This window comes from Protobothrops mucrosquamatus, unplaced genomic scaffold, assembly GCF_001527695.2.
Source record: "Protobothrops mucrosquamatus isolate PMUCROS unplaced genomic scaffold, P.Mucros_1.0 scaffold669, whole genome shotgun sequence".
NCBI classification, from domain to species: Eukaryota; Metazoa; Chordata; class Lepidosauria; order Squamata; family Viperidae; genus Protobothrops; species Protobothrops mucrosquamatus.
The window spans coordinates 64,505-76,379 of NW_015386957.1; the positions used below are offsets into that span (position 1 = coordinate 64,505).

At 40.0% G+C, this 11,875-nt stretch overlaps 1 protein-coding gene across 1 annotated transcript in view; it reads right to left on the minus strand.

Moving 5' to 3' along the window:
- FDFT1 (farnesyl-diphosphate farnesyltransferase 1) overlaps positions 1-10,195 on the minus strand; it is a 13,259-nt gene extending 3,064 nt beyond the window's left edge. The window contains exons 1-6 of the mRNA XM_015818044.2: positions 10,094-10,195; positions 6,861-6,958; positions 5,532-5,715; positions 3,875-4,003; positions 3,012-3,203; positions 1,432-1,608 (exon numbers count right to left, since the gene is read on the minus strand). Coding sequence (XP_015673530.1) covers positions 1,432-1,608; positions 3,012-3,203; positions 3,875-4,003; positions 5,532-5,715; positions 6,861-6,958; positions 10,094-10,195 — 882 coding nt within the window. The remainder of the gene's footprint in view (positions 1-1,431; positions 1,609-3,011; positions 3,204-3,874; positions 4,004-5,531; positions 5,716-6,860; positions 6,959-10,093) is intronic.
- Between the last annotated feature and the right edge of the window lie 1,680 nt (positions 10,196-11,875).

Sequence of the window (11,875 nt, forward strand, 5' to 3'; positions counted from 1 at the left end):
GTTAGAAGGACAGCTATATAAATGTGATAAATATTTTTTTTTCCTTCTGTTCAGTTGTGTCTAGTTGTTGGAGATTGCCTGGACAAGTCCCTGCAATTTTCTAGGCAAAGTTTTTCAGAATTGTTTTGCTACTACCTCTTTCCTAAGGCTGAGAAAAAATGATTGGCCCAAGGTCATCCAGCTGGCTTTGTACCTAAGGTGGGAGTAGAACTCAGTCTCCTGGTTTCTAGCCTGATGCCTTAACCATTACAACAAACTGGCTCTCGATATACATACACATACAGAATACCCATGGCAAAAGAACAGTGAACTAATGATAAATGGCCCAGATTTCAACCTATAGAAAGGAATGCTGTGTTCATGGACAGGGCATCATCAAGTGCCTCAAGAGGAATGTACCTTCTTACAACAAACCAAAAGTCTATAAAAGTCTTTCCGGATGTTTTGATATCACTTCCTAAGTAAGGCAAAAAAAGGGCTTTTTCAGCATGTTGTAGGAATCTAGCAACTTTCTTAACAAATTACATGAAGCAAGTGTTATATTATACCATACAAGGTTTTGTATATACAGCAACTATTTTTAGTTAACTTAGTTTTGCAAAGGTAATCCCAAGAATAGTGAAAAGCAGAAAAGACTATCTACAAGTGTCACTCAAAAATGTATACCCAATGCATTTTTCCATCCTTTTTCATTGTTTTAGACTATGACAAATGAATAAACTAATGGTTTATCATACTGCTATGACAATGGGTACCCATCACATGATGAATCTCATGTTATCCAAGATTATTTTAAAATAGCTTAGTCTTCTAATCCAGTGATGAACAAAAAGCTCATTATCTACTTCATTTATGTTTATCAGAGTAAAATTGATTATTTACTGCCTTTTTCCAGGATATTTCTCAGCCTACAACCCTATCCTTTCTAGCAATCCCTCATTCAAAATACATTAACTAAGTTTGAAGTTCAAAGCTTTTTAAGGTCTGCCAGGTTGGGCTTCATCTGGCATTCTAGAAGGCATTGTTGAATGGGGCTCACTCATTTGAAAATGAGATTGGTCCCCTTTTTTATTGATGATCCAGAAGATGGTTAAGACAGCTATTACAGAAGGCATTTAGTAATTAATTTTGCTATTACTCCTACTCATTATTACTTTATTTACTGTGAATATTTTAACTGTGTTTTTGAACTATTGTTGCTTTGTTAATTGCGAACTGCCAGGAGTCCTTGATAGATTTGGCAGGATGTAAATGTAATAAGTCACAGGTGTCAAATTTGATCACGTCACTTGACATATCATGTATCGTGACTTTTTCGCCTTTGCGGAGCCGGGGTGGACGTGGCCTGCACGTGATGCATCCGGACCACGGGCCACCAATTTGACACCCCTGTAATAAGTGAACAAAAAGAAAAAAGACAATTCAATTTACCTGTGGAATAGCACAGAAATTGAACACACTTTGATTCTTCAAGCGGGACAAATATGTCAAGACATCAGGAACATGATGTAGGGCGTTGGTAATGAGCTCATTCATACACTGGACGGCTTTGTCAATGTTCTCTGGGTTAGCCAGATCTGACAGCTTCTTCACATACTTGCTCCAAACCTAGGAACACCAAGAGGTCAAGGTTGTTGAAGCCACTTTTGCAGAATTTCAAAGAAACTGTTACTGAGCAGCTGAGATTTGCTAGTTTTCACAGGGATTACACTTATCCAATATGTCTTGTTATGAAGGGTGTTTGAGCATATCACTGATGCTACTAACTAGCAATGAAGATTTCCAACAGTGTCCCAACATTATGTAAAGTACAAGATTAGATCAGAGCAATGCAAAATCATCCTTGCTTTGTCTAATTAGCTATTCGACTCAACTGTGCACAAAATGTTATGCTCAACCCAAGAGCAAAGTTACTGTTTTGTTTACCCTCTAAAGCTTGCATGCTTTAAGTCAGGGGTCCCCAATCCCCGGTCTGCATCCCACTGGGAACCTGGACATGCGAGTGGTAGGCAACTACGCAAAGCTACATTTGTGCAAGTGGCACATGCACATGCAAAATCATCCCCTCCCCTGCCACAGCTACCAATTTGCAGAGCCAGAAAGGTTGGCAACTGCTGTTCTAAGTCAATGTTTCACAATTTCACCAATTTTAAAATGTGTGGACTTCCAGCCATGGGGACAGGGAGAAGCAGCTACTAAGAAGGCTGAGACTCCAGGACCGTGGCAGCTTAGCAAGCACTGGTGGCCCACCTGAAACAGTTGAGATGTGGGGGAGAAATAGGGGTATGGGGGGGGAGGGAATTACAGCACTTATAAGGGCAGATGTGCTGCCAAGTGCCCGAATTTTAATAAAGTGACCTCAGGGATGTTGCAATGGCCATAACTGTTGTAACTCCCTTCATTCAGCACCATTATAATTTCAATCAGTGACTAAACAAATGGTCATAAGTCAAGGACCATCTAGATTAGTAGCCATTCTGTGAGGTTTTAGGAGACCACTATGATCAATCACTGAGTTTGCACAAAGTGGCTGCCAGAGCAGCTTCTGAAAAAGGTTTCTGTTACCCTTGTGACTGCCAGAGAAGGCTCTATGATCTATCAAACTGTCAAAGCAGCAGTCAATATATCCATAATACAGCCTATTAGCAGCCATAACGTAATAACAAAAACAGCAGTAATAACAGTTATAAAGAGACAGAGGATATTTCCCTGCTGCAATTAACAATAGGGAAGTATTAGTTCTGATTGCAAGAGACAGAATTCAATCTTACTCCACCAAACATGGGGACAATTGGAATATCTTAGATAAGAATGAGACCACCTTATGTGCAGATATATGCAGCCTCAAGCTATCACTGCATAGGATCCTTGGGCAGAAAAGTTGCCCACGCATTCTAAATCAATTAAACAGCAATGATCAGTATGGAACCTAGCAGCTTTTGCATGCTGTACACATTCATACCACTGAGTTAAGATCTCTTTCTCACATCTATCATACTCTTTTCTTTTACCTCTTTGGGCCAGAATTCTCTGCCTTCAAGTTGGTCCTCCAGATAATCCCTAATGATGTTGGTTTTCTGCAGAAAGAGTCCCATGGAGTTGGCCAGTTCTACGTCTTGACCGACAACAGGATCTTCTAATTCTGAGGCAGAGAAGAGACGGGAGAGGCCAATTCCCACCAGGCCAGCAACGTAGTGGCAATACTATAGATTGGAACATTCAGAGCTTTATTAAGATGTTTTTTAAAAATCTAGTTCAATCCATAAAAGCTGCAGCTACTGAACTTCAAAATTTTCTTTTCTTGAATTACTTTTGCTAAAGCAATATATATCATGAAAGAAAGAAAAAAGCAATGTAAACTGCTAGGAACATTTTATAGCTATTGTTACAAATGGGGTTCTTTTGGAATGAGTTTAAGGGCCAAAAGTTCAGCCTTTAAAACCCCAGAACCTTGCCAATACAATTATTAGGCCTGTTCATTTTAAGAGCATGAGGTTATGATATGTCACTCAAAGTCTGCGACAGATCTTGAGTGATGAAAGTTCTTTATGCCAGCCTTACGGTTATGAGCGAATGAAATCCACATCAAAGACCAGTTCCAGTTCCAAGACACCTAAACTGCAGGGATCATCTCCTCTGAGCTAAAGAAACATCCCTAATATCAGTCTGAGTGCTACTTTTCCCTTATGTATAGAAGCTATTCACTTTTATTGTTTCTTCTTAAATATTCTGTCCCCATGCTGATGGGCATTATACATTAAAAGCCTCATTGAATAGAAGATTTTGAGGGTCTCTGTACTGTAAGCTTAATGGTTATAGCTAACCATTAAGCTCCTAGTTTGCTAGAGAATTCATACCTCCCCAACTCACTCACCTTGTCCCACTGTTCGTTAGAATTCACCTTCTCTTCCAAAAACTCTGCCATACCAACGCCCATCTTGTGACAAATGTCAGCAATCACATCTTGATAGACTTTTGCCAAATTCCGAAACTCCAGGGAAATCTAAAGGCAAGAAAAGAAACAGGATCATAAAAAATGATACATGTGTCTCATCCTGCTCCCCCCCCCCCCCGGCAAAAAAAAAAACTTCTGAATTGATAAGGAGCTCAAGAGTGCTAGCACATTTCAGATTCCATGCATGTAAACTTAAAAATATGATTTCAGCAGTCCTTTAATCTTGAATTTACCAACAGTCAAATGTCATATGTATGAGCAATACTGGAAATATCCTTAGAAAAAGATACTTGGGCAAGTTATTTCTATCCAGGAGGACCAAAATCAATGCACTCACGTTTAAAGCAGATCGTATTACTTCCAAAGAAACAATGGCAAAATGCTATGTGATTTTTCTTAGCTATATAATTAGTTCTGCAAACTTCATTAGCAAGGATACATAACTATTTGAAAGCTATTCCTTAATTGTTGTTACTTCCTTTCCTCTTGAGCGCAACACATACAAAGCTTGATCACCTTCTAAAAGGCTACAATTATTTAAAAGAACAATTATTTTGAAGATTAAATGAGTGTCAAGAGTTTAATTTACACAGAACACATCTACACAGCATGTTTTTGGCAGTTTGCCATGAAAGTAAGAAACTGGCAGCATCAGGCTAAAAAGCCCATCTAGCAACCAGCCACAAATATTCAGGAATCTCATAAGTACAAACATGTATTTCAACTGTTGCCTCCTAGCAGTTGTAATTTAACACTTACCTAGGATTCTGAGACTGGCAATAACCTTTAGATTAAAACCACTGGCTAGCCCAATTCTTCATAAATTTATCCTATTTACTTTTCAACTGATAATCCTACAACACCAATGGTACAAATATCAACCTCAACCCTGTGATGAAATATCTGTCTCTTGTAAATTCTTATGGATAATCTTTTGCAGCCAAGGACCAGATTTTTAAAATGATTTTTCAGGAATAATAGAAATGATGACACAAATATGCAGACATATTTTGGGAAAGACCTTAAGTTTAATTTGTATTGTATCTATCCAAAGATCGAATGCATTTTGTTGTTTTTTTACCAAAATTTGGCATGAAATCCATAAGTAATGCTTGTAATTTGCCATAGAATTTCTCAGCAGAATCCTGCTAACCACCAAAAAACTATGTAGAGGCCACTTACTTACCTTACAGCAGATTATCAACTCTGCTCCACATTAATGTGAAAATACATCCTCAATACATGTGAACTTAGAGGAAAAACTTATTGAATCTATAAACTCAGTTACCAAGTCTGTGAAGGAAGGGTTGCAACAGTTCCTCACACATCTAATAGAGTGCCATATAATGCAATTGTACATAAAAGGCAACTATGTAGTGGACTGTCCTAATTTCAATTTTTCTGAAATAGCATCTCTGTATCTTTTAGGACAGGGAACTTCCAAACAGATGTTAATATATCTGATTTTAAGAGACTGATCCCCTCCCTCTTACTTACTAAAGTCAGGGAAAAGAGCCTTAGAGCTCTTTATACCTTAACTGCATAAATGCATGAAATTCGGAGAGGCACCACTCACCGTTGGAAAGTCTTCCAGCACCTGTCTGTCCTTCTCTTTGCTGCCCATAAATTTCCAGTCTGGCTGATATAAATAGGAGTGAAAATTATGTAACATGGGGACCTTAGCTTCAAGACTGATAGTCATGTCATCTTCCACAGTATCCAGAGCTCGGAGAACCAAATACAAGATGCACACTGCATGGCTACAGAGAAAAGGGAAAGGATTGTTTGTGACTTAGATGCCAGAGGAAAGAGAAAAGAAATTTGTCCTGTTTGTGATAGTTGAATCGTATTTTTCCAGGCACCCACAAAAGATTAATAATAAGAAGCATATGTTCTTCCAGGTCAATGCAATAGGTATGAAAGAAAACAAAGGAAACAGCCTGCTAGTATTTGGCTCTGATCCTGTTAACTGTTGACTTCACTTACTCCCATTGCTAATAGATTGTACACTAAAAGAATTGTAGCCTCTGCAATGAAACCTTTCTTTAAAGTTCTGTGGATCATAAACTATAATAAATACAATGGTAGGATATTGCATATACTATATAATATAGTATTATAATAAAATGTGAACATCGCAGTAATAACCCTGAATTTGCTTTTTATGAGTTTTATATAAGCATTCACAATTTAAAAGAATTGGGAAAGGGTGGACTGTAGTCCATTGACTACTTTTTAAGCACCCAAAGGTTGCAGCTGATGATGCAAATGGGGGGAGGTCCCAAAATTCTAAAAGGCTTTTTTTCTTATGTGTAAGGTCATGGGAGGAGATGATAAACTAATTTATTTTACAGCATACAGTAGTGGGAAAGCTTAAAGTCGATGGATAATAACTACAGCCAGAGCTAACTTCAGGGGATGCATATAGCTTATGTTTCTGACTCCTCCTATCCTAGGCAAAAGCTCTAGCACAGTGTTTCTCAACCTTGACAATTTTAAGGCATGTGGACTTCAACTCCCAGAATTCCACAGCCAGCATTGCTGGCTGTGGAATTCTGGGAATTGAAGTCCACATGCCTTAAAATTGTCAAGGTTGAGAAACTCTAGCATCTCCAGTTGAAGCTAAGCCATCACCAGTTAGCAAAAACAAAGCTGGTACAAATCAGAATGATCCGATCTTGTAAAAAGTAGATGTTTCGCTTTTTGCTGGAGCAGTCCTTCCCAATTACAGTTAAACCTTTTCAGGTCGTTTTCAAAACTGCAACTGGCTTAGTTTTCCTCCCCAGCCGGGGATTGTAAGTGATGAGATCCTCAGTATCACGTTGGTAAATAGTGTCCAAAACTTCCTAAAGTCACTCCGTTATTCCCTTTCCCCAGCAAGAAAATAGGAATCACAAAAACTCACCGCAACTCCCCGTCCAGAGCTTGGATGACCGCGGCGAAGCTCCGGCTGGTTTGGTTCAAGTACATGTAACATATCCGGAGGCTGTCGCTGAGCGAGTCCTGCAAAAGGAGCACAGGCGGAGGGGCAGCCTGAGCAATCAGAAAGCGAGGCCGCGAGCGCTGCGGGAGCCGAGGGGTGCCGCCGCAGGTCCGCAACCGGCCACTGCCAGTCCAGCAGGAACTCGACCCGCCGCCACCTGCACGCGGCGGAGAAAAGGCCAAGGTGCGTTTGAAAAGGGACGTGGCGGCTTTGGAGCTGCAACTGGCCATGGAAAACGCATTCAAGGCCGGAGAGGCGCACGGCTAACTGGCTGCCCCCCCCCCCCCACTACGCCCCTCGCAGGGCCCCGAGCTTGGTGCTACGGGGCATTGAAGTGGTTCCGGGGCGCCACCGAAGCGAGACACGCCCACCGCCCCCCTTTCACATTCGGAATGTTTGTTTTCTTCTCTTAGGGCACAGGCCCCGCCCACCAGGCAGGGCGAAGGGAAGTGCCGCGAAGAATCTGCAGAGAACGGGCCGCCTTCCAGATAAGCAGAGCGAATGCCGTATAAGCACATCGGGAGGGAAGGCTCGAAACGCGCTTTTATCCATTCCTTTTGGGGAAAATCCCGCTAAATCCAAAGAACCTCTGGGTCGGGGAAACAAACCTTACTGCCTATTGAGTTCACATCACCTATAGGCTTACTGAATACCGTAATATTTTTTATTGAATAAATCCAACAAGCAAGGTTTTTATCATAAAGCACGGTTTGCCAACCACAATGCCAGTCCTTATGATGAATGCCGGAATTACACATGCTAAACCATATACTTTGTTCACATTACTTGATGTGGGGTGTGAAGCTACTTAGCCATGATGAGCTTTTCAACAATGAATAAAACAAACCTATCTTAGCAGTTTGTGAACTGTGCCGTCCAAAATGGTTAAGGACTGATCAGCAAACCCAGGGGTCTTCAAACTTGGCCCTTTAATGACTTGTGGACTTCAACTCCCAGAATTCCTCAGCCAGCGTGCCTGGCTGAGGAATTCTGGGAGTTGAAGTCCACAAGTCATAAAAGGGCCAAGTTTGAAAAACCCCTGAGCAAGCCTATGACAAAACATCGTCCTTGAACTGTTTGTAGAGGCATACTAGGGTATACAGGAATAGAGTAGAATAATAATTTTATTGTCACTTTAAATGTACACTAATATATTAAAATGAAATGTCATTGCATACAGCTAAATAATCTAAAAGGTTGTTGTGCGCAAGGAGATGAGCTGTTTTTTATTGAAACTGACAAAAGAATAAAATACAATCTGTTGAAATTAAAGGATATCACCATTTATTTTGGGAGGAATTTTCAGAACACCTGACAGTTAAGCCATGGAATGGTCTACCTGAAAACAATGATGGACTTTTCCTTGATGGAGATTTTCAAATTGGATCTGGATAGTCAGCTAATGGACAGCTCAATAGAATCCTGTACTGAGCAGAGGTTGTACTAAAAGGCCTATTGCTCCCAATTCATACACTCTATGATTTTATGCTAGCACCCAAGCACTCATTGGGTCCCCTGGCACACCATTATCCAAGTACTGCTGACACAAGGGGTTGCCATAACATGCTTAACAAAGCCAAGCAAATGCATTTCTACAACATGCTAAGCATGGTTAACCTTGACCTTGGTTGGTTTTCCTGTGATCAGCAAATTGTAGATTAAGTAACTCAGAAAAAGTAAGAAGTGCACTGTGTGAACATGGCTGTGAAGTGAACATCCTATTATTATCTTCCTATTTCCTTGGCCACTTTTTCCTAGCAACAGTATAGTTGCTGAATCTGAAAACAAACATAAAACCACTAACTTTCCTACAATACTGACAGAAGAGAATATTTGTAGCTCAGGATTGAACTGTGGGGTTTTAGATGGTCTCTGAGATTGGTTGTTTTCTTGCAGACGTTTCATTACTAAAAATGATAAATGGCATAAATTGTATTCCACAGAAACTATAATTGTATACTATAATTGCTTTGCAAATCTAAAGTTTCTGTTATTGTTTTGGCTTCCTCAGTCATCTAGGGAGAAAAACTCAGTAAACAAATATCAGTCAGTACTTTATCAGGATCCGTCCTCTAATTTTCTGTAATGTGTCATTTCCTTGGATCTAAATAGAGAAACACCTAGTAGACCAATAACCGCAGCCACCACTAATTATTTAATCAACTTTCATTTTTAAAACTACATTTATTTCTTCTTCTGGATTTCATCATTGGGTTCTTAACCAGTGCTTTAATCGGAGGCATGGGTGAATCGGACAAAAATTAGATCTCATTTTCTTCCATGGCTTTTATTCTTGCTTCCCTTTAGCTACTTTTTTTTAGCAAAAATAAAAATTACATTGGGAACCAAACTTCAAATACCATATAATTCTTAGGAAGGCAGATACACACAAACTCCCCAAAGATAAACAAAGTGGTCTAATATTTCTTTCCCATAAAATATGCTTTGAAAGATATTGACAAACAACTGAACTTTTGATAAGAATAATTCAAGAATACAAAAATCTAATCATATCACCTAATAAATAACCAATGAAATCAATATTTTATGGCAAAATTTTCACATATTTTATTTCCTTATTTATAAAAGTGTTTATAAACAGGTGACATTGTCTATACCTTGTTGCAGGTAAGGATGTCTTTATGTTTATTTCAGTGATTCTATTAGAGAAATCATCTTTTCTATACCCGCACCCCTATAATACTTCTGATATATTCTCGTACCCCTTACAAAAGTTCAAAATAATGGCAACGAATTATGCATATACACTATAATTTTGAAACTTCTAAACCCACGCTTTCATCTCTTGAAATATCGTCTCTTGGAATATCATCTCGCACGCCCCCCCCCCCCGTTGAGAACCTGCTCTAAACCCACCTAAAATAACATTCCAAGTCAGTATATTCATACTGCATTTGAAAGCATTTTCATTATTTCATTTTCTCCCAGTATTATCTGCTTGAGAGGGCAGGGCTCTGTTTCTCTTCTCATGCAACTATTGCTTTATAATCCATTATCATTCTGCTTTATTTTTTCTTTTCTCCATCTGCCTTATCCATTAAAAAAAGAAAACCTCTTGTTCTTGTGCCACAGTAGAAAACAAAAGAAAAAAAATAACCAAAGGAATAAAATATTCAACAAGAAGCCCCACTCACTTGGTCCATCTTGGGCATCACTATCTTGTATCCACCCATTTTAAACTTCACCAGATTGTAGATCTCCTCTGGGTGACCGAGCCATTTCTTTAGCAGCTCCATTGATTTCTGCGTCGACCTGACAAGGCAGGGACGGTGTTGCTGTTTCAAGAGCAGAAGATTCCTTCTCCCCTTCTCCTAACTTTTTTTCTAACTACCTGTTCCCCCTGCCTTTGCTTTTCCAGTAATTGCTTCCTCTCGCCCCCACTTCTAATTTTTGACGTCTCCGTCTCCGCTCAATTTCTCTTTCTCTCTCTCTCTTTCATATAGCTGCTTCTCGATTCACCCTGCTTCTCTTTCCCCGCCTAGGGGTTTTCAGCAGCGAGGTAATTCCCCCTTCCACTACACGCCACCTGCAATTCTATTCCACTTTTCCGGGCGTGGGGATGCTTCAACCCAAAGGCATCTTCCAACCCACACCGGTTCCACTTCGTTGCCTCTCTGCCTGCGTTAGTCCCCTAGCAGCAACCAATCAGCAGGCAGCACCCCCGATTCGGTAGGTTGATAGGAAGCTGAGTAGCCGCGCGGTTCTCGCACCAGGAAGACGGCAGCCAATTAGACCATTCCGGGCTGGTGTGACGATCCGTCGCTTTCTCTTGGTTGGTCAGTGTTCGGCCATAGGCGACGTAAAATGGCAGGATTGGTTTCGAATCGCCGGGTTTCTTAAAGGTGCCGGACGACCTTTTCTTTGTGCAAGGAAGCCCTCAAGAGTTGTCATCCTTACAAGTCCGGTTTGGTTACTGTTGTAGTAATAGCAATTATACCTCAAGATCGTAAGATAAAGCTCAAGGTTTTGCAGTCCAGATTTACATAGTACATGGAACAAGAATTTCCAGATACACAAGGAGCCTTCAGAAGTGGCAGGACCCAAGAGTTCATATTGCAAACATCAATTGGAAAATCAAAGAAGCAAGATCATTCCACAAAGGGTTTTTTTCCTGTATCATTTTTATTTGTGCATAGACCTCAAATGTGGATGTACCAAGCCACCTCATCTGTCTACTGAAGAATTTATATAATGGCCAGAAAGAAGTCACAGAATGAAATCTAGAGCAACTAAGTGGTTCAAGATAATAATAATAATAATAATAATAATAATAATAATAATAATAATAATAATAATAGTAGTAGTAGTAGTAGTAGTAGTAGTAGTAGTAGTAGTAGTAGTAGTAGTAGTAGTAGTACCAATAGTAATAGGCGCCTTGGGTGCAATCCCAAAACAACTAGAGCACCACTTGAACACCATTGGCATTGACAAATTTGCCATTGGTCAATTGCAAAAGGCGACCTTACTAGGAACTACTTCCATCCTGCGACAATATCTGTAATACCATCAAACATCCACATCTGCCTATCCCAGGTCCTTGGGAAGGACTCGATAGGTAGACAAAAATGCCAAATCCAGTCTGAACATCTGGCTGACTATTGTGGGAAGTCAGAGCCCCAGAGAAGGAAATATTAAAAGGGCAGAAATATATATTTCCTCAAAAGTATTTTTAAAAAAGCAGAAACCAACTTTGGCTCCAAATCTATCTCTCTGCCCCAAGCAAGACCTAGCCCCATACAAATGCAGGTGTAAAACCATCAGAAAGTTGAAGCCAGAGCAATCAAGAAGACAAAGAGAAAATCTGCATGCCCCACCCAAACTCTAGGAGTCATTAGCCCCATCACCTGGGAAGCAGGATATGATAATAGGATTAAACCACAGATATCAAGGCCTAGAAAAACACTCAGAAATAGCCT